This window comes from Falco rusticolus, chromosome 1 (genome assembly GCF_015220075.1).
Source record: "Falco rusticolus isolate bFalRus1 chromosome 1, bFalRus1.pri, whole genome shotgun sequence".
NCBI lineage: Eukaryota > Metazoa > Chordata > Aves > Falconiformes > Falconidae > Falco > Falco rusticolus.
The window spans coordinates 125,608,768-125,629,839 of record NC_051187.1 but is presented as its reverse complement, the minus strand read 5'-3'; the positions used below and the strand labels follow the sequence as shown (position 1 = coordinate 125,629,839).

At 39.8% G+C, this 21,072-nt stretch overlaps 1 protein-coding gene across 2 annotated transcripts; it reads right to left on the bottom strand.

The window, feature by feature from the left end:
• Positions 1 to 2,940: 2,940 nt before the first annotated feature.
• Positions 2,941 to 19,313, bottom strand: AGA (aspartylglucosaminidase). Of its 2 annotated transcripts, XM_037399374.1 has the most exons (9): positions 18,908 to 19,313; positions 16,887 to 17,040; positions 16,164 to 16,276; positions 11,348 to 11,460; positions 10,228 to 10,339; positions 8,090 to 8,165; positions 7,161 to 7,268; positions 4,915 to 5,048; positions 2,941 to 4,098 (listed from the first exon to the last, which is right to left on the bottom strand). In XM_037399374.1, exons 1-9 carry the CDS (start codon positions 19,296 to 19,298, stop codon positions 3,998 to 4,000), a joined length of 1,302 nt encoding a protein of 433 aa, XP_037255271.1. In that variant the 5' UTR covers positions 19,299 to 19,313; the 3' UTR covers positions 2,941 to 3,997. The 2 variants fall into 2 exon arrangements, with proteins under 2 accessions (XP_037255271.1, XP_037255281.1); XM_037399384.1 differs by lacking the exon at positions 8,090 to 8,165 and having other exon boundaries at positions 10,215 to 10,339.
• Between the last annotated feature and the right edge of the window lie 1,759 nt (positions 19,314 to 21,072).

Below are 21,072 nucleotides of genomic sequence, written 5' to 3'. Positions count from 1 at the left end.
AACAAAAATCTCACCTGTAACCGAGACCGTATACATTTGTGAATTCAAGGGACTGAACCTTCAACAGAGAAGTATCTTAAACATTTTTATGTTGTTACAACGAAAACAAAAAATCAAAGTGTCAGAGTATCACGGTGCATTTTTCTTGTTCAGTTACCCTGAGATTCTAGAAAGCCTAAATAGTGTCTGCAAATGAGTCAAGATCAGACTCAGGTGGACACTTTCACAAAAAGCCTTCCTCCCGTTGGCAGGGTGAGGCTCTCTAACCACCTCTGTATGCTTGTCTCAGAAATGTAACAACTTTGGGTTCTTCCCATCTGTAGATATGAATATTCAAATAAACCAAGGCCACTGGATTTCTTGCTAAACTGAATTTTTTACTCCATTAGGATCATTAAATAACAAATACTAAGGAAGTAGAAACATAAAATGCAGTCCCAACTTCACAGCTATATTCAAGTGGCAGAGCTCACTGCTTTTTGTATTTTACAGAACACCTGCAATCAAAATAATAATTTAACAACAAACAGAATTAGAGCCAAAATGTATTTCAGTCTACCTGGAAAGTATGCAGAGGGTGAAGACAAGAAACTTCCTGTTCATCTAAAGCATGAAAGCGTTTTCCACGCAGAGCTCTGAAATCACCATTTCTAACAAACGAACCCCCCTGACATTTACAATACAACTGTTTTTGTAAAGCTCTACTGAGAGAAGTATAATCAAAACCTTTTCTTTAAAAGATTTTTTTTCCTGTGTTCTATTAAAAAAAAAAAAAAAAAAAAGGGCACCAGTAACAGGAATTCCCTGAACAACTGGCACACTTTGAAGTTGCTATTACTTTTATTTCACAGACCACCACCTGTCACTGTAAAGGTATCGGCTAACCACGCCAAGGGAGCACTGCACCAGCAGGTGTATTTACCTACATTGATTCCAGCCATCAGGGGAAAAGAAGAAGAAAATGAAAACACAGCCAATGTTGTTAAACGCACAAACCTCTAAAAAAGTTTGCTGCCTGATTCAGGAGCTTAAACAACAAGAACAAAACCAGTCACAAAATCCTGACATTCTGCCACAGCTGCTCCATGGATATTTCAGCGGTGGTCTTTTGCTGTAAATGGAATGGAAGTTACGTGGAGGAATGAACAGACACCCCCCAGTGAGAACGTCTGTAGTTTAGAGCTTAATGTGTAACATACTACTAGTTGTATATTAGAGCTAGAGTAAATTTAACTATCGCTTACATTTCTGCACACACATAGACTACAGATAATAGAACTGAAATCCTACACATACACTCTGTTGCAAAACAAGGATGAACAGAGTTGTTAATGAGTTACAGAACTCATGCAATCACTTAACCCAAACAACAAATGCTAATAGAAGAATTTCCAAGCTTAAAAAAAAATAATTAAAAAAAAAAATCAATCAGCACCACTGTTGTTTTTACCCTGTGAGGAGATAACAGGTTCACTTCAGTTTATATAGTATTACTTGCAGGTTCCATCTGAAAGACCAACCTTAAATTCTCTGAAAATCCCAATTATTCCCAACCGAGGCAGTTAGAGATGAAAGGATGCATTTCGGTGGTAACCTACCCATGGTGAAATGACAGGGAAGTTTTCCTCAGTAAGTGCATACAAAACATCGTCACGGTTCATACAGATTACTTTGTTATCAGTGCCATGCAAAAACAGGGCATAGTTCACTTCATTAGTTAGACCATGAAGCTAAGATTCTTTTTCTGTCTACAACAGAGGAAGTGATAATTTGGTAAGAAGTTTTAGAAATAGAAAAAAGCAGGCCAGCTAGAAGCTAATGAACTTAAGACACAGTTGGACTTAAAAGTCCCACAACTTTACAGACAGGATGCGTTCAACTGTACCATTAACTTACAAATACCCGTATTCTCTGTAGGGTTTTTTTCTGCTTTTTTTTGGTAAAAGATGGATAGTAAAAACTTAAAAATACAATATTCCTTGAATCAGAAACAGTAAGGTATTTTTTTCAAGCCCAACAGAAGCTGTCGGAGTTTTTGCTTACTTTTGGCAAGGGTTTGTACATGAGAAAATCTTTTTTTTTTTTTTAAATGAATGTGTCTGCTAAGTGTAGCAGAACAGCACTACTACTAAGTTTAAAGAAATATTTTTAAGACAAAATATGAAACACTATTTTTAAATTCATAATTCTGTACATAACATCAGAATGGTACATTTTATAAATATTACAACACACTGTCAAATTAACTTTCTATTAAAATACTTGACACAAACTAATCCTTTCCTTTACAGTAACTACTTGTGCATCACAAAGCAACCTACTTTATTAAACCACAGGTGTTACTACATGTGTCTCACGGAGACAAGTATTTGTGTTCCTATACAAACGAGCTGACTACGCAGTACAGTTACAACTGGAACAGTGACTTGAGGTACACTGTTCCGGGGCACTCACCACCTCTGGTGGCCCACACTAGCTAGCACACAGCGGCACAAGCACACCGCAGAGCAAGCCATGGATGTTCCCGACTCCTTTCAAAGACGAGTCCTGGTGGATTCAGCTGCAGCAGCTCGGGATATTACCACTCAGCTGTCAGTACTGAACCTTCTATGTTCACAATCCACAAGGCCATCTTCAAAATAACAATAATTGGGATTGTATTAATCTATTTGCACTTGACTGCCCGAGTCACCTGAAGATACAAGCGGCCGTGCCAGAAGGGCTGCAGGTAGGACAGGCAGAAAACTTACCTTAAACCACTACAGAATATTCAGTAAGAGCTCCTCCGATGAATTGCTGTGGCTTACAGCAAACTCTGTGCTCTCAAGATCGAGCGACACAAGTGAATCCTCCAAATAAACTGCTTTGTTGATGAAGTTCAACAGCAGGCCATTAAAGATGGCTGCTCTAATTAGAGCTTTTTTCCAGCTTTTAAAGACACCAACTTGGAACAGAAGGCAACAATCATTCTAAGGCACAGTACACAAGCATCTAAACAACTACTTACTTATGATACATTAAGGTGTGCTTTTATTACTCAATGATTTTATTCAAGTAGACAAAGAAAAATTAAAAGTGCTTATGACAAGGCATGCTCATTTTACTTGCTCCCCCCTATTAACTTTTCCTAGCTGAAGTTTAGCAAAGATTCAATCAAATGATCAGCACCACCGATTAAGAAAATTATCAAACAGATCTTCAAATATCTACGGAACAATCCTCGAGATGCTCAAGTTATATTGCAAACGAATCCTGGCATCTCTAGACATGGAAAAAGGAAGAGACAGAACCAGCTTCATTAGCTGCAGGTACCTGTCATGCTCTAGTATTCAGCTGCTCCTCGGCAGGGCAAACGTGCTGCAGCAGAGGGCAAGCACATAGCCTACTAGTGACAAGGACATCACTGTGATTACGATTCATAACCTCACTACAAAAAACAGGTGACAGGAAGATTTCCATTTGTCTTCACATACAGCCAGTAATGCAATACTCCTTGAAGGCTTGTACTACCAGGGATGCTTTGATGTCCTCTCTATTCTAATGTATTATCAGCTGTTGTGAAACAAGTTAGAAAGGTCCAGAAGGAGATGCGCCTTATCTCTTAATTCAAGTTTTGAAATAGTCCCCACTACTCTTCAATCCCCTTTCCTTGGTTGCCAGTATTTGCATGGTTTTCTTTTCAGGACAAAAAAAAAAAAAAACCCTGGGCTAAATCTCAGGAAGACAAATATTCTCAAAAAAAAAATCTCGCATGTAGAGGCAGTGTAGTCCCTCCCCCCTCCCTGCCCTTTATCACAGATTTCTGTCAATAATGTTTTTAAATGACAAAGTGAAGCTCCAGTTCAATGGTTACTATTCATCACTTTTGGCAACTTAGTTCTTAAGAAAACAGACCATAAGACATAGTAGACACTTGCAACAACCATTCTAAAAAGTAACACCCGGGGAACGCTGCACTTTGCTCCTCCAAGTTCAGATGTTAATAGCCCAAAAGAAATTAAATGCAATCTACTACGTGCTCAGTTGGTTGACTTAGCAAAGGGCTAGAAACCATGAAGTGAAACTGAGTGAATCCTGGGATTTTATTACATGCAGCACCTAGGAAAGAAAGAAAAAAAAAAAAAGCATAATTTGATTAGTGTCTTTTGTCACTGTACTTTATAATCTAAAGACCCAGTTACTAATTCTACTACAATGGTATAATTATTCTTTTACAATCTGTTTAACCCAAGACATCTTGAATGTATTTAATTTTTAAGTAAAAATACAGTGCTACTGATGGCTGTAGTGCAATTAATGCCCTTATAATACAATTCAAAACAGCAACCTAAGTTAGGAAAATACCTCTTCTTTCTCTTTCAATCCTGATTAACTTAATGAGTTCCTCCAACACTAATCTCTTAAACACAGCACTATGGGAAATAAGAGATCAAAGAACAGCAATGAGCAGACTAACTAAATAAGCAGTGTTGATTAGCAAATTGTATTTCCTACTGATCTAAGGGTTCACTAATGAGATGCCTGGCACAATGACTGATCTTGCATTGCTCTGAAGCTATGCTTAGCATTCCCATTCTGCCTGCCTTAGGCCATATCTAGGGGAGGCAAAAGCATTCTTTTTTAAAACCTTCAAATTAATCATATACAGTCCAGGAAAACACATGAAGGTTGTAAATACTTTTGATTTTTACTAAGAATTGCATACATTTTGTGAAAGTCTATGAAATCCAAATATCTCGAGTCCACATTAGGACACAGTTGCGCAGCTAACCAGGCATTTGATATTATGAATGACTGGTATTGCTGCAGTGTTCAAAGGATAATTAAAAACTTCTGCTTTAAAATCCACCTTTGGTTTTGTACTTCTGTGACCGTTAGAATCAACAAGCTTTGTCTGTTAAGCAAAATACATACCATAACTTCCAGTTGTATTGGCACATATAACAGCGCCAAAGAACTTCGGAGCATGCTTCTGGATTCTGGAAATAACTTTCTGACAGGCTACTGTTGGGTCTGTTCCCATCCTCATATACTCCACAGCTTGATAACTAAAAAAGGAAACCAACAGTGCCACAGCAACAGTTAGCCATACTTGGGTTATTTATTCTAAAATACCTTTGAGACACCTTGATTTCCTTGAATAATGGAAACACGCGATAAATAATCTTCAGCCAAAATTCATATTGGCAATTATTACTCAAGTTCTGCATGAAAAGTAATTAGAAACAGGACTAAAAAGGGACTGCAAGATGGCATCTCTACCATCTATCGTTCTAAGGCAGCACCAAGCCTGGGATAACCCTCTGATCATCTGCAATAGAAAAGGCTAAGTAACAGATCAGCTAAAGAACTGCAAAACAGCAGTTAAAGAGTTAGCGGTTTCTATTTTTCATTGTATGATTAAGTTTGATATTAAAAGCTATTACTAGTTTTCAAAAAGGCCAATGCCAAGACAATTTTTCGAAGAAAATTGACCTCCCATGTTACATTACTGAAAAGTTACTCGTTTCAGTAAGCATTAGAAATTTTTTTCAGAAAAAGTTTCTGAAAGCCTCAAAATTGACACAGTTTATTTCATGAATATGAAGGTAGAGTGTTTGGATCAAGACTCTGAGCCACTTCCAAAATTTTTGCAAGCCAATCTTACTCTAAATGAAAGAGTAATCAAAATTAACTTCCTCTGTATCTACAGTATCATCAGACAAAAGATGATATGGGCATTGCTTGAGATCAATCAGTTGCATTTCCAAAATGTCCTCAGAAGGAAAAACATTACTTTTGTTGTCATCTTCTTTCAGAACCTGAAGATTAAAAGATAACACATAACTCACAAGCAAACACCACTAGATTTTGTTTTGATGAAAGATGCACATACCAAGAGCAACTCTTGTTACATTAAGGATCATCTACAGATAGTATTAACCACAGATACTATCAAAGTACTGCAGAAGAGAACTTTCCTTGCATTCTGAGACTCCCTATTATCTTTGATTTATTCTAACAATCAAATAGGTTCAAGTTATCTAAAGATAACTGCCTGAATATAAAGTTATATTTCACAGGGGTCTCTTGGCTAATCAAAAACTCAGTATGAATTTACTATCTCAAAGAAGGTGGGCAGAAAATATTAGCAATTTCTTATTAGCTCTTTGTTTGACACTTCCTTTACTTCTGGCAGGTCAATTCTGTTCTTTGTTTTCATGTGGGAATATCTAAATAGCATGGAATTAGAAAATACTTGGATCTACAAGGAACCTGTGATTAACCAGCTAGTCTGAGTTGTTTTCTAAAACTCATCGGTGCCAACACAAAATGTTTTAAGCATTCCACCCAAATCCTTCAGGCTGCTAAACTGTAATGTAAGCTTTTATTGATTAACCTCATAGTGGAGCTCAACTCACTACTACTGTTGGTATCTAATACCTCAGGATAATTCATGAAGTTGTCAACTGCCTTGTATTTCAAGACTGGCTTGGAACAGCTTGAAACTCATTGAGGACATTTGTAAACATTAACAGCTAGTAGGCATTCGTAACTGCCAGTTTCGGGAAAAGCACTCAAGTCATACGAAGGCCACTGTTCCATGTTCCTTCAAGCATCAGTGCCCACTATGTTCAGCACAGACTTCCATAACTCATTCCTGCGAGACCGATCCACAAGAATGGCTGTCAAGACTCAGTGATGAAAACAGCGATATCTTATGCAGGTTATGCAACGACACAGCACTAAAACACCTCTTCCACTTTTAAATTAGATGCAACTACAGGATTGCTGCAGTGACACCTTCCTGTTGTCTTGAGTAACGTGAGACTCATCCCTCATCCTTTCTACAATTTGTAACACTTATTTCCCCTACAAAACACTTTAGAGGAGAAAGCTAATCAGTTCTGTTAAAAAGCATGCAGGTTGGGAATATACTCATTGCCTGTCTGCTCACAGCTTTGCAGTATTAAGGGATCTATCATCAAGATATTTAAGATGTTACTTCTTTTAAGACAGATCATAAGGATGACTTGATTCTGCTACTGTTCTTTCCCCTTCCATTCCTCCCTTTACTCTCACTTCAGCAGCCAGTAAGTCAGTAAATCTTCTTAATTACTTCATTTGCTGAGCTCACATTTTGCTAGAGAAAGCTAGCAAAGTCTGCCCTAAGGACAAACCTGGGTAAGAAGCGCATCATGATGTCACCATCCCCAGTGGCTGCAGCTCCTCCGGCCGTACTATCCGCGTAGGATCCTGCTCCAGCTATTGGCGAATCTCCTACACGGCTGTAGTGAACGACGGAAAAAACACAAAAACTGGAAACTACAGAAAACTGTAATTTACTAATTCCGGCGGGATTGCATTAATGTAACGGCTTTTGGCCTGATGTTGGCAAGTGCTTATGACTCATGCGCACTTTCAACTCTGTCAACCTTACTGCCTCCAGCTGGGTTAGCGTCAAACCCACCAGAGAACAGAACAGGTAAAGACGTGAATCCACTGCAGTCCAAAGTCTTGTCTTAAAACTACCACTAAAAGTGATCTGTGATAACCTGACTGACCTGAGGCTTAATCCATTTTTACTAAAACCCTTGTTATACTGACTATAGCTACAGCAGTAAGGTTCAGCCAGTGGGCAACAGTAAACAGCTGGGGACACTAGTTATGTTCAATAACTTGTTGCTAAATCCTGAAGTTGTCTGACTTGGTTGACAGAGAAGATTCCTAACTGGGTAGAAAAAAAAAATATCTCAAAGACAAAACACAGCCCTGGGGCTCCAATTCTATATACATTTCTTCAGAGACTGTGCAGCTCCCGGAAATGCTTATTTGTCTCTGGTGCCTTGCCTTACAAGCTGCCTCACAACTGTGCCAGTTGTGTCTCTGTATGGTGAATTAAGCCAGCTGAAAAACAAGCATTCCTTCAAAGAAACACAAATCATCTTGCAAATGAATCGGTTTCTCAGTATTAGGATTTATGGCAGTGCCCAGAAATAAGCAAGGCCATTTTGTGATCATCACAGTCTAAAACATACAACCTTTAGATAAGCTTAATATAGGAAATTAAATGGGGAAAAAGCTTTTTTGTAACACCAGAGACACTAACCCTGGAATTTTGTGGACTGCACCATTAGTAGATGTTCCAGAAGCAACAGTTCCGCTCCCACCAATTACAACCATACCTAAAATGTTCAACAGGTTTGAAACATATTCAGAAAGACTCCTAACAAATATATTAAATTGGCACTATGGTTATCAAACAGAACCACAATACCCAGACTATTCAAATTAATGATATCCTGAAACACAGAAAAGTTGCACTCTTAAAGAAAACAAGTTAAAAGTTGCACTCTTAAAGAAAACAAGTTATTTTTAAAACACATTTGGAAACTTTCTGGATGCATTACAAGAGCTCAAAAAGGAATCTAAAACAGTGACTGCCACACTGTTCAGAGCTGTACACTGCGGCTCGAGCAGCCACTGTTTCCTAATACACATCTATGTTAATCAGTAGAGACCAAGTAACTGGTGTCACCACATCTGCACCAGTATGACCAGAACAACAAAGTTCAGAAAATATAAATGGTACTTCAGGGAGATTAAAAAAATACTGGAAGGATGAGCTTAAATTTAGCAGAAGGTGACATACTGCCTACCAAAGTAACAAGAATTATGTATCAGGCAGTCAAACGTGTGGATGAGTCCACCTCTTGCTAATTTTGTGCTGGTAATGAGGCCACTGCCCCATGTTAGAGAAATGTAGATTACCACTTGGAACAGGATTTGGGATCAACTGCTTCTCCATAGAGCAAGACTTCACCTCTTTAACAGAGGGCAGAAATTGCTGCTAGCATCAAACTCCAGTACAAACTGAGAGCCAAGAAGCAGAATTCAGAAAGCTGAATTCTAGTTCTCTGTCTCTGACCTCACTAAGCAGTACCTCCTTCTCACAGAAAAGTTTCCTGATCAGTAGAAGCTAAAAGCATAGAGGCACTGAGTCTATGGCCACCATTAGCTTCTGCAAAAAGAAAGAAAGGTCATCAGTTCCTACCAAATTCCTAAATGCTTTCTGAATGAAGACTCTTCTCAAAAATCTCAAGCAGACATTTCATTTATAAAACAATGGGGTAGAAGAACTTGAAGTTCAGTGAAGTACAAATATAAACACCATCATTTACTACAAAACAGCTTAGGACTAAATGATACATCAATTCCTGAACTGTGTTGAGCAGATTCCCCTCTCACCCTGATACCGCACTCTTCTAGCACATACTGAAGACTGTAAATCCCAGTAAAGAAAGCTACCTACCAACATAAGAATTTGGTAGGTTGCCTGACTTCTGTAGAATGTTAATTAGTTATTAGTAGGGTGGACTGGGAGCAAAGAAGATTTACACTTGAAACAACTTGTTAATTCTTGGTATTGCAAATACTGTCAGGCAAAAAGTTCTGAATTGCTAAACTGAGAAAAACATAGACTAAACCAGAGTGCAAGTTTCAAGCCTACAAAGTATAAAGCTTGAAAGACATGAATCTCTAACTGCTCCAGTCCTTTTTCTGATCTGCTCATTAACTGGCTGACAGGCTTAGCAATTAACGGTCTTCAATCAGTAAACTCTTAGAAGTTTTTAGGACTACTACTGCTAATCTGTTTTAAGCACAGTAGTTCCTGCAGAAATCTACTGATTCAGTCAAAAGCCAGAATAGAAGAAAAATGAAAGCAAGCTGTATTTTATAAGTTTAAGGGCTGTTTGATAAACACTGCTTTCGGTTGGCAATAGCACTGTTTATTCATTTCTTCCACCGCTACAAAGCCTTTTAAACTGATCTGACATCTACAGGGGAGACATGACCTAAGTTAACCATAACCAAAAGAAAAGTAATTTTTAACCTTGATCAGTTTTCTAAGCATATATAGCTGCCCAAGTAATTATGGCAAGGTACCAGAGGGAAAAGCAGTAGGGCAATGACCAAAAGCTAAGGGCAAGGAATGAAGCAAGTGGCTGTGAGGCCAGTACACTGGAAAAAAACCAAAAGAAACCAAAATCAAATCCTACTTTTAGACACCCCATTCTAACACATAAGTAACAGAATCTTGAAACCACTATACATAGGAAATAATACACACAGGAAATACTTTTCTTTAAACTTAGTATGTTTAAAATAAATTAGTTTCTTTAAACTAATCTGTAGGGAAATGAGGAAAAAAAATAAATCAGCATCAGTGTTACCAAAAATTGTTACCAATAGTATCATGATTATGAACACTTCGTGAGGTGGTCTGTTCTTCTTTACAAGTTACTTTTTCAGGCCGTTTGTATGGTCCACAGGATTTTGAAGAGTCTGGTACCACATTCTGTAATTATTTTGTAATTTTCATGAGTAATACATTATGCTTCATTACAGATACATTTTAAAATACTACTATCAATACCTATAACCTACCACACAGGCATTAGATGCCTAATACTTAAATTATACAAGTGTACTGAAATCCTACAAGTTGTTTCACTTAAAAAGTAGTGGATGACTTCTGGTCAGTAAAAAGTGTTTCCTACTAGAAAGTTATGCTGTTCAAATTAAAGATTTGCCTTTGCTCAACTGACTGGTCAAAAAAAAAAAAAAAAAAAAAAGAACATGCTCAGTGCTCATTCTTCAGCAAAATGAAGAAAATTTTAAAGCTAAAAAATCCACCAGATGAATTGAGCTTGTTTTATTTATGTCAAGTCAGTACCATAGCCAAGATATTTTCACAACTGAAAAGCACAGTATCTATTGAATTAAAATGATTCAGCAATGCAGCATTTCATATCCAAGAAACAAGGAAGACCATGTACAAACATGTAGAAATCTGTAACACCAATCCTCTCCCCTCAACCCTCCAAAAAAAAAAAAAAATCAAAACAAAAACCCCCAACAACCCAACCTCACCACAACAGGCAAGTGTAACGACAGCTGCACTAACCTGATGTCTTCACAGGTCTGCATAAAACCTAACTATTTAAGGACCTTAACTGTTACTACAAGATTTTCTTTCAGAAATTTATACACGCACTGCTTGCTTTAGTTTGACAAGTCCTGTGCAAATTTAGAGCTAAAAAAATAAAATTAATTCCTACACCAAAATGCTACTGTGTGAAGGTCAAAACCAACACAATCTAAGAAGTAAAAGCTAGAAACATACTGTTCCTAAGTCTACCAAATACTTGGTAACTCCAAGTTTGTTCTGCTTAATAAGCAAAACCTTTTTTTTCTTCTTCACACAGAAAGCACTACTTTATATAAACTGAAAGGAAGGCGCAATGATGCATTACTGACTTTCTAACAGCCACCTGACCCCTTCACCACCACCACTGCTCCATACCTTCCAGTAGTTTGGCTGGCAGCTTTGATTAAGCCACTGTGAATACATCAAAAGAGATTTCTGGGTCGTTAAATCTTCATATGGAAACCCCATTCTTACAGCAAACAGGGAGGCTTGAAAAGCAACAACAAAAGCAAAAACATTAGTCACTTTTTTTATATTTTATGATAAAACATTCATGCAATGTTATCTAGAAATCAATAAATTCTACATTCTCTACGAAGATGAGAAATATGTCTTCAGGGAGCAGTATCAGCCAATGGTGATGTACAACAGCAGTAACCAACTCTCCCTCCACTTGCAATATCAGATTTCCTTAACTTAGTACAACTATGCTAACACATGAAAGCTTTACCATTGAAAGAGAAACAAATTCAGCTCTGTTAATCAACTGGACACAAATAACCTGGAGCAAGAGTGGCCTGGGCTGTCTATCTCACAGAAATATTTAAATAAACTATACAAATAATAGTATATTTTCCTTAAAAGCTAGCCTTTTATGAAAGATAACTAACATAGCAGCACAACCAATACTTGCCGAAATCAATCCACCAGCTTACATCATATTACACTTCTTCCTTGCAGTTTTAAAAGTGACTGCTTCCCTGTTCTGAAAATTAATACGGTATGTGTCAAGGCAGCAAAAGAAATATCAACACAAGCAGTGAAAGAATGCTGCACTTCTAAGAATGGCTTTTATCATTAGGGAAAGAGAAAAGAAAAAAGATCAACTGTTCTTTCATCTGTTAGCTGTATGTATTATCTAGTAACAGCTACTGTTGCTGGATTCAGATGCTTGAATCTGTATCACCAATCCAATGTCACTATAATACACAGCTAAACAAGCTTCTCCAATCCAAGAATTAAAAGCTTTCAATTATTTCTGGACAGCTTTTCTGTGTTTTCCTTAAAAACCATCACAATTAAAAGTCTCTTGCACTCAGAGGAAAAGAAAACTGACAGCTTCAGTTAAACAGATATTTATTTCCCATTTCTAGAACAAACAGGCAGGTGTTTGGGGGGGGTTGGGTGTTTTTTTTGGTTTTGTTGGTTTTTTTTTAAAGTAACATTGTGGTTGTGCATGCTTGTCTGTCATTCTTTCATGACTTTTGAATCCTTGTTTCTATTCCAGGAAACAGAATTGGTAATTTTTACTTTCTGAACTTTTTCGTGGTCTAAATACTGATAGGACAAAAAGGGAAAAGGTCAGGCACGCTGCGATTATGAAACTTTCCTATCTGTTGGAGACAAACATGAAAATTTCTTGGCAGATAGTAACCAAAATAATCCTTTTTTTCCTCACTTTTAAGCATTCTGCGCTGAATGTCCCTCACCAGACTCAGTTCTACATTGGTATACATGGCCTTTCTCCAAGACTTGTCCTAAAGAAATTAGGCAACAAATTGAGAAAGCGGCTCTTTTAACAACACAAGAACTGATTAGTGTTGTTATCTGTATCTGTTCAACAAACGCTACACCACAGGCAGGGGAACTAGAGGCTGGTCAGCCTCACCTTGATCACTGAGAAAGTGATCAAACAACGCTGGAAACCATATCCAGGTACCTGAAGCTCAAAAAGGTGATTTGGAGCAGCGCTCACGGCTTCACAAAAGGGAAGTCATGCTTGATCAACCTGCTGACCATCTATGATGAAACAACTGATTCAGTAGATGAGGGGAGAGCAATAGGTATTGTCTACCTTGACTTCCATAAGGCTTTTGACACCGTCTCCTGCAAGATTCTCCTAAGTATTAGCTGGATGAGCAGATAGTGAGGTGGACTGAAAACTGGCTGAAGGGCTTAGCTCAGAAGGTAGTGATCAGTGGTATGAAGTCTAGTCGGAGCCAGTAATTAGCGGTGCACTGCTGGGGTCAATACTGGGCCCAGTAACATTCGATACCTCCATTAATAATCTGGATAATGGAGCAGACTGTATGCACTCTGAGCAAATTTTGCAGATGATACCAAACTGGGAGAAGTGGGTGAAGCACCAAGGGGATTACTCTGGCATCCAGAGTAACCTCAACAGGCTGGAGAAATGGGCAGATAGATTCTCATGGAGTTTAACAAAAAGAAGTGTAAAGTCCTGCACCTGGGGAGGAACAACCCCATGTGCCAATACATGTTGGGGCCACCCAGCGGTAAAACAGCTTGGCAGAAGACCTGGTTCCGAGGTGCAGCAAGCCGAAAATCAGCCAGCAACGTGCCCTTGCAGCAAAGGCAGGCAGCAGCGCAGGCTGGGATCCAGCATTAGGAGGAGTGTTGCCAGCAGGCTGAGGGAGGAGATCCTTCCCCTCTGCTCCACACTGGGGAGGTCACACCTGGTGTAATGTGTCCAGTTCTGGGCTCCCCAGTCCAAGAGAGACATGGACATACTGGAGACAGTCCAGGGAAGGGCCACAAAGATGATTAAGGGACTGGAACATCTCTCCTACAAGGAAAGGCTGAGAGAGCTGGGACTGTTCAGCCTGGAGAAGAGAAGGCTCGGGGATGATATATAACACCTGAACGGAGGGTGCAAAGAAGATCAAGCCAGGCCCTTTTCAGTGGTGCCCAGTGACAGGACAAGAGGCAATGCACACAAACGGAAAGGCAGGATGCTCCCTCTCAACAGCAGGACACACTTCTACGCTCCAAGGGTACCAGAGCTGCCCAGAGGTTTTGGAATCTCCCTCCTTGAAGTATTCAAAAGCCATCGGGATATGGTCCTGGGCAACCAGCTCTACATGGCCCTGCTTGAGCAGGGGGCTTGAACCAGAAGACCTCAAGTCCCTGCCAAACTCAACCACTCTGTGATTCTGTAATACATCCTCTTCCTTAAGTTCTCTACATACTGAAGTTTTTTTTAAAAAAAAATACCTAAACTACTACTTTTTTTGAGTCAAAGTAAACAGAACTATGAAGACTATTCAGGTATCATGGCACTAACAGATTCCATCAGTGCTTTTAACAAAAAAATGAAAGTTTCACGTTACTTTCATTAAAATTTCGCTACCAGGCCACACATTCAAAAATGATCAACTAAAAATTAATACATGCCACAGCTTGCCTCTTCCTCTGTAGTGTCAACCACTCATAGAAATGAAGTTAAGAGACAGGCAAACTTCCCTGGAATATATACTAAATATTTTAAAATAAAAGTTCAGTTTAATTATTGGGGGAAAAAGAAGGAAAAAACACAGCAACTTGCATCTTGAATAAAAAAGCCTGCAGAGATTATAAACATTTCTATGAAAAGTTTTTACTATTCTAGCTAGCTTTTCTGGTGAAAATGTGAATATATTTAGAAAATACACCGTTGTTTCTCTCATATGCAGATTTGAAAGTTCCAAGGTATTCTTCTGAAGCTACAGTTCTATTATCACTTTATCAATCTTCATCTGGTAAAGACACCTATAGTTTCCTTTATCCTAGTTCCTATTTCCACAGAAAATACATTCTTCCACAAGAAGTATTATTCTTTCTCAATTTCTCCACTGATTTGATTTATTCACTAACATTTATCACCATCTCCAGTTTTTACTCAGATATATCTTCAGCTTTTCTGTCTTTTGCCACTACTGCTACACAATTTCTTCTAAGGAAGTTCTCACTGACAGCAAGGACTCGGCATAACTTGTCCACACAACTCCATTATGCAAAGAGCCATCTTATTAGGCTTGGAAAATATATTTTAAATCAGCACTTTAATTCTTCCATTTCTTCATCTTCTCTATGCTTTCTGCCCATTCTACTGATGAAAAGTCAGAAACATTTTGGTAACTACCAATGGTCGGGAACTGAGTATTACGAGCATTTCTTCCTCCTCCGTTTAACACTTGACCAATTCCTTTTTCAGTATCACCTATGAAGTCTCTTACCAAACCCACTTGTAACGTAATCATGGCCAACTGCTCCAATTAAACAGAATCTGCAAATCTCTCTTTTCCGAACTTGTCAAACACTGTCCTGTTCTTTTTTTTATATATAATTTTATTTTACTCCATCAAAAAAACTGCTGTTGCATTTATCATTCTGTACACATTAATTCCTTCAAGAATCTTTTATTTTTTCTTATCAATTTCAAAGCACTTGACTCACCCTTAATGCTCAGATGTCAATTTCCACACTTATCTCCACATTCTTTCTAAGCAGGCACATACACTTTAACAATTCTTAACTGTGAGCCAAGTAACCTTCTACTCACTGCTCATACACCTTCCTGGAATGTCCATCTTTTTTGAAGCCATTATTCTAAGAGCAGCAGCTCATATTTTAAAAGCTCAACTATACCTCCAGTTTGCTATCATTCTTTTGTTGTACAAGGAATACAGCCCCTAATGTAATTTTTTAAATTCAAGTGCTCAGTAATATTTTTAAACTATTAAATACCGCAACAGTGCTCAATATACACTAAACAGTAAAGTGTAACTGTAGCATCTATTAATTCTGTCATTTCTTAGTAAAATTTACTCCACAGTTTTAAATAAAATATTTACATCTAACAGCTTCTACAGTGTCTTGTATCAAATCAACTTTGACACCTTTGATATCAGTGATATTAGCAAAGCCTTGGGACTGCAAGTCAGTATTTGGAGTTAAATTGGTGGAAAGAGCATGAAATTATATTTTTCTTTTCATGTCCAAATAACGGACTATAACCTAACTCATACACAAGTAATAAGAGAGTAAACACTTCTGAATTAATTGACTAGATTAACTTGATAGTCAGGGAATTCTACCACCTATATATATGTATATACAAATATATGGCAATTTTAACAGGAAGTGTTTTAAGAAGAGCGTGTGATTTGGAAACAGTTAAAGGAATAATTACCAGACTCTCCCACTAATAATGTATGCTTAGTGTATTCAATGACCTTTCGTGCTACACCAATTGCATTTTTTACATGTCTGAGATCCGCAACTGCCCCAACTTCCATAGTGTTGCTGGAAACAAGAAATACTTAAGTTATTAAAAAGACAAGAATAATTGTACATTTTTTATTACACAAAATCTGTTCTCATCTAAATTAGCCAGCTTGCTTCTTTAACATACTGCTTTAATTGTTCTGTGCCATAGATAGATGGCATCACACTAGTAGGGAAAAACTTTGTACATGTATTGTTTCACAGGCACAGGGATGTTGCTCAAGTAACAGTAACTCCACCCACAGTAATATTTTCAGTAGTAATTGGTAACACGAATGACATGCTTGCAATTACTTTTAATCAGGACAGCTTTAACTGGTGAATAAAATATAGAAGACAGCTGCTCCAGAAGTGAAATATTTATGGAAAGAATGTAAAGGGAAAACTTAGAACACTACAAACCATCTGCTTTGCAACTGTTGTAGCTAGAGCTGAATTACTGCACTACATGTAAAGATTCAGTAACAATAGCCACTCTTCTACCCATTAGTTTTTTTCCTAGTTCCACTGGTTAACATACAACTTGTCCCACAGTCTGCCCTAAACAACAAGACCTCTGTAACAACTCTTACGTTAAAGTGTGCTAAAAATTACAGACACCACTCTTTGCTCCATGGAGTTTTCTTACCCATCCATAATCATTGCATCCAATGTTGTTTCTCCAATTTCATCTGGGCTTCCTCCATATCCCACACTCCCATCGCATTGGTCAATCTCACACTGAGTGCAGCCTCTCTCAACTGCATCCAACTCAGAACCTCCCAACTGTAACACTCTCCAAGCTGTAATCAATACAAATAGTCACCAGTGAAAACCGTCTCCACTATGGCTTTAAAGAATGTTTTAAAGACAGGCATGATGAAGACGCACTACAACAGTGGATAAAAAAATAAGCTGTAACTTATAGGCAAAATAAAGTAAAAATATAAATATGTTCAGACGAATGCAAAGCATTACTTTTCTAAATATTGTTTTACTTTCATGCTAATTAGTGTTTTTAATTGAGAAATGAAGCTTTTTTCCTGACTGGGAAGGCGTTACTTACTAACAATCATCACAACTTCAATATATTAAATAACCTCCTCTGCCCAGAATCAACCATTACTTTATCACTGTTCGTTTAAAGCCTTTTGTGAGGAGGGAGAGAAGGAAGCAAAACTTTTGTCTCAAAAAAAAAAAAAAAAGTTATAACAAGCAGTCCTCAAAAGCTTTGTAAGAGAGTAAGTGTCCAGCTGCAGTATTAAAAGATCTAAACCACAGTGATCTAAAAGATCTAAACCTACATTAGCAACTATGTAAGAACAAAAAGAAAGGAGAAATTATATACAAGAAATTACAGTCTCCATATTCTTCTGTTCAGCCCTTAGTCTTCTATTCTTTAGAACCCAGCTCCCAGCTCATGGTGCAGTTTTGTAAGACATTACAGACATGCCAAATGACATGATCTGAATAAACCGGGCCTGAAGGCTTTGCACATATGATATTTCACAACGCTGGACCTCAGCCAAGATTTTCCAATATACCTGAGCTTGCAGCTATCGACAGTTGCAATCCTGCTTCCCTCTCCTTGTGCCGGTTCTGGTGCTCCATCACCTGCCAGACCCTGCACAGGAGAGGCAGTGGAAGCATACAGCACACAGCTCTCTTTGGCAGAACTGTATTATTTAAACTATTACACTGTCTCACCCATCTCAGGAAGCCTCATCTTCACAAATGCCGCACACACCAAGGAAACCTAGCATCCAACTCCGCATATGCTTGTCTTTGTTAGAAGCTTAAGTGTGAGCAGTACTGCTCCAATTCCTATTACTGTTACTGCTGTGAGTAGCCTTAGCGCAAGCTTTCACTTCTGACCTACACAACGCTTTACAGGAACCCGTTTCACTAGCAAGGCTTCTACAATAAGGGGTTATTTACAACTCAACTGTGGTAAAATAGCCTACAAATCTTTTAAAATCGGTACCCACAACTAATTTACCTTGCCAAGGAAAACCTGCTTCAACTAGCAATAACATCACAAAACACCACAGGACTCCAAAAACACATGTTCAGAACTATCTAAATCTTTGGGGGCAAAGACGAATCTCAGAAGGGCGATACTGAAAATGAGATGCTGCTGTGAACGGCCACAAGACTGGACGCCACACTATTAACAAAAGAATGTTTTAAATTTAGTTTTTCCACAGCTCATACCGACCACCCCTCACCTCCTTTTTCAAAAACAAAACCAAACCAAAAAAACCCAAACCAAACCACCCATTTTCCCCAGCCTTTAAAGTTAAACCATGTGCTTCCCGGGGCTCAGCGCCACAGCAGCACTATGGCAAGGCCAGCGGCGGGGCTCGGCCTCGCTGTGCGGTCCGCTGGCACCGCGGCGCCCGGCCGGCCCTCCCGGGCCCGGCTGCGGCCCTCCCCAAGCAGGCGGCGAGGCGCAGCAGCCCCGCCGCTAGCGGAGCCGTTTAACGGCAGCAGGGTCCCAGCCCGCTTCTTTTTGCCACACATAAGCGCAGTCACGCCTCAGAGGCTTATTTATGTCTCCAAGCCACCACCGTGCCCGCCCCGCCGGCCCCTCAGCGGCAGGGCGCACCGTGAGCGCCGAGCGGGCGGTGCGGCCCAGCCCGGCCCGGCCCTGCCCCCCCGGCGGGGCACCTGTCTCTGCCGCCTTCCTAAACGCCCAGGTGTTGATGACTACGGGCAGGGCAGCGGCTGAGGCGGCGCCCACCAGCTGCAACAGGACGAGCAAGAAGGGCGCGACCACCATCCACCGCCGGACCCCGCCACGTCCCGCCGCCGCCACCGCCATAGCCGCCCGGCTCGGCCCCCACAGCACCGCCGCGAACCGGGCTGCAGCGGCAACGCATGCGCGCACGGCCCCGCCGCGGCGGAGCGATATGGCGGCGTAGGCCGCGGCGCAGGGCGCTGTCCGCCACGGGGCGGTGGTACGGCCCAGGCGGGCCGTGCTCTTCCGCAGGGGCTGGGGCGTGCGGTGGGCTGCGTGGGGAGCGTGTTTGTGACAAGGACAGGCCGAAGTGCCCCCCATGCCACCAGCAACGGCCGAGGCGCAGAGTAGATTAAAACGCGCCTTGTATGTACTGTGTGTCTGGGGGGGTGCTTGGGCCAGGCCCCCTGTGTGCAGGGCACAGTCCAGGCATGACATTAGGGGCTGCGGGGCTGTGGGGTGGGGGCACCCCAGGTAAAGGGTGGGCAGAAGCCACATGCGCAGGGTGCTTGTGGCATTCACGTGCAGCGTGTGTGTGTGTGTGCCGCCTGGTGAGCATGTATGTTCTCGTTAAAAGCAGTACAGAGGTGTTTCTGCGAAGGGTGCGTTTGGGGATCTACCGTAGTGAATGCGGAAGAATTTGTCAAAAGCCTCGCTTGGTAGAAATCATAAAATGTGTAACAGGCAATACCTTAGCCCTGCCCCTGCCGTTCAAGCTTTTCATTACCATTAGCAATAGTTCTAAAGCCACTTGACGCGTTGCCATAGCAGTGTGGCTGTGCTCAGGCCTACAGGCCTGCCTGCTGTCAGCGTGAGGCACCCACCTCGGCAGGGCTGATTACGCTCAGGCAGTCGCTGATCATCAGCTGGCTATTATTTCTGAACAACAAGAAAAAACGTGGCTTCTGCTCCTACCAGAAGTGAATAACAAGATATGCTTCTTTCCCTTTGCCTTTCCCTTTGCCTTTCCTTTTTTCTTTCTTTTTCCTCTCAGCTCACTTTTCCAGCTCACTCTCGTTGCTCCTTTTCAATATTTGATGGGCCAAACTCAATTACACTTTACCAGCAATGTCACTCGTCTTGTATTTATAGTATGTGGAGATACTTGGACCTCATGTGTGACAAGCTGAATCTTGTAGACATGCATAAATTGTAAGTGTACCCAAGCTAGTTTAAAAAGCCTGAAGCAATATTATTTTTATTATAACAAAACAATCCACAGGCTTTGGAATTAAATAGTTGTCACAAAAGAAACATACTGTCCTTTATTACAGAAATCCCAAAATAATAAAATACAGTATTGTATTTGACTGTAGTAATAGCATGGCATTGGTTTCAGCCAGTTCCCAAAAGCAAAAGTACAAGTAGTCTAGAGAAACCTTTACTCAGGTAAGTACTGTTAGCTGATTTATTTCTGATGTTACTGTTCTTACTTACATCACATGTTTCTGTGTAAAGCTGTTAGGGAAGGGAAAAGGGCCAAAATACAGATCCCAATTGACGTTAGCAGAAAGAAAACAGGAAAATATTTTCAGAGAAGTAATTTAGTAATAAGTGAAGAGGTAAATATAATCAAACACATTCCTAAAATTGATTAATTAATGATATTTTTCAAATATTGTTTTCTTTTAGCCAGATAAAATGGACCATTATGAAAGAAAAACACTTTGATATGGGTGCAATTCAAAAAAAGTATTGACTGTGATGGTCGCATCTGCAGGCTGAGCCTGCACAGCTGTGGAGAGAATATTTTGTACAACTTGAAACAGCATAACATTATGCTTTGAGGCCCGTGTAGACACTCAGTTGGTACTGGGTTCTGTGGTATCTTTCTAACTGGCTCTCAAATGTGAATGACTTCCTGCAAGAAACAGATGCAATAATGAGTCCATGCTTCTCTGTATACAGTGTTATTTAATATAATATTTTTTTATGCTAACTGGAAAAAACTGACAAATCAAACACTGCTCTCAGATACAGTTCGTAAAATCAACAGCAAGATCGATAAAACTCTGGGCTTACATGCTGAAAGCTGAGAATTTCAGCAGTATCTGTGCAAGTCAACTTTGCAAGTCCGTTGTGCTACATCCATCCA

Coding starts and splice junctions, on each gene's coding strand:
- AGA (XM_037399374.1), bottom strand. CDS start 19,298: ATGGGGGGCACTTCGGCCTGTCCTTGTCACAAACACGCTCCCCACGCA. Junction 7,269..8,089: donor GCAGTCCACAAAATTCCAGG/GTTAGTGTCTCT, acceptor CGTTCACTACAG/CCGTGTAGGAGATTCGCCAA. Junction 4,099..4,914: donor CAATACAACTGGAAGTTATG/GTATGTATTTTG, acceptor TTTCTTTCCTAG/GTGCTGCATGTAATAAAATC.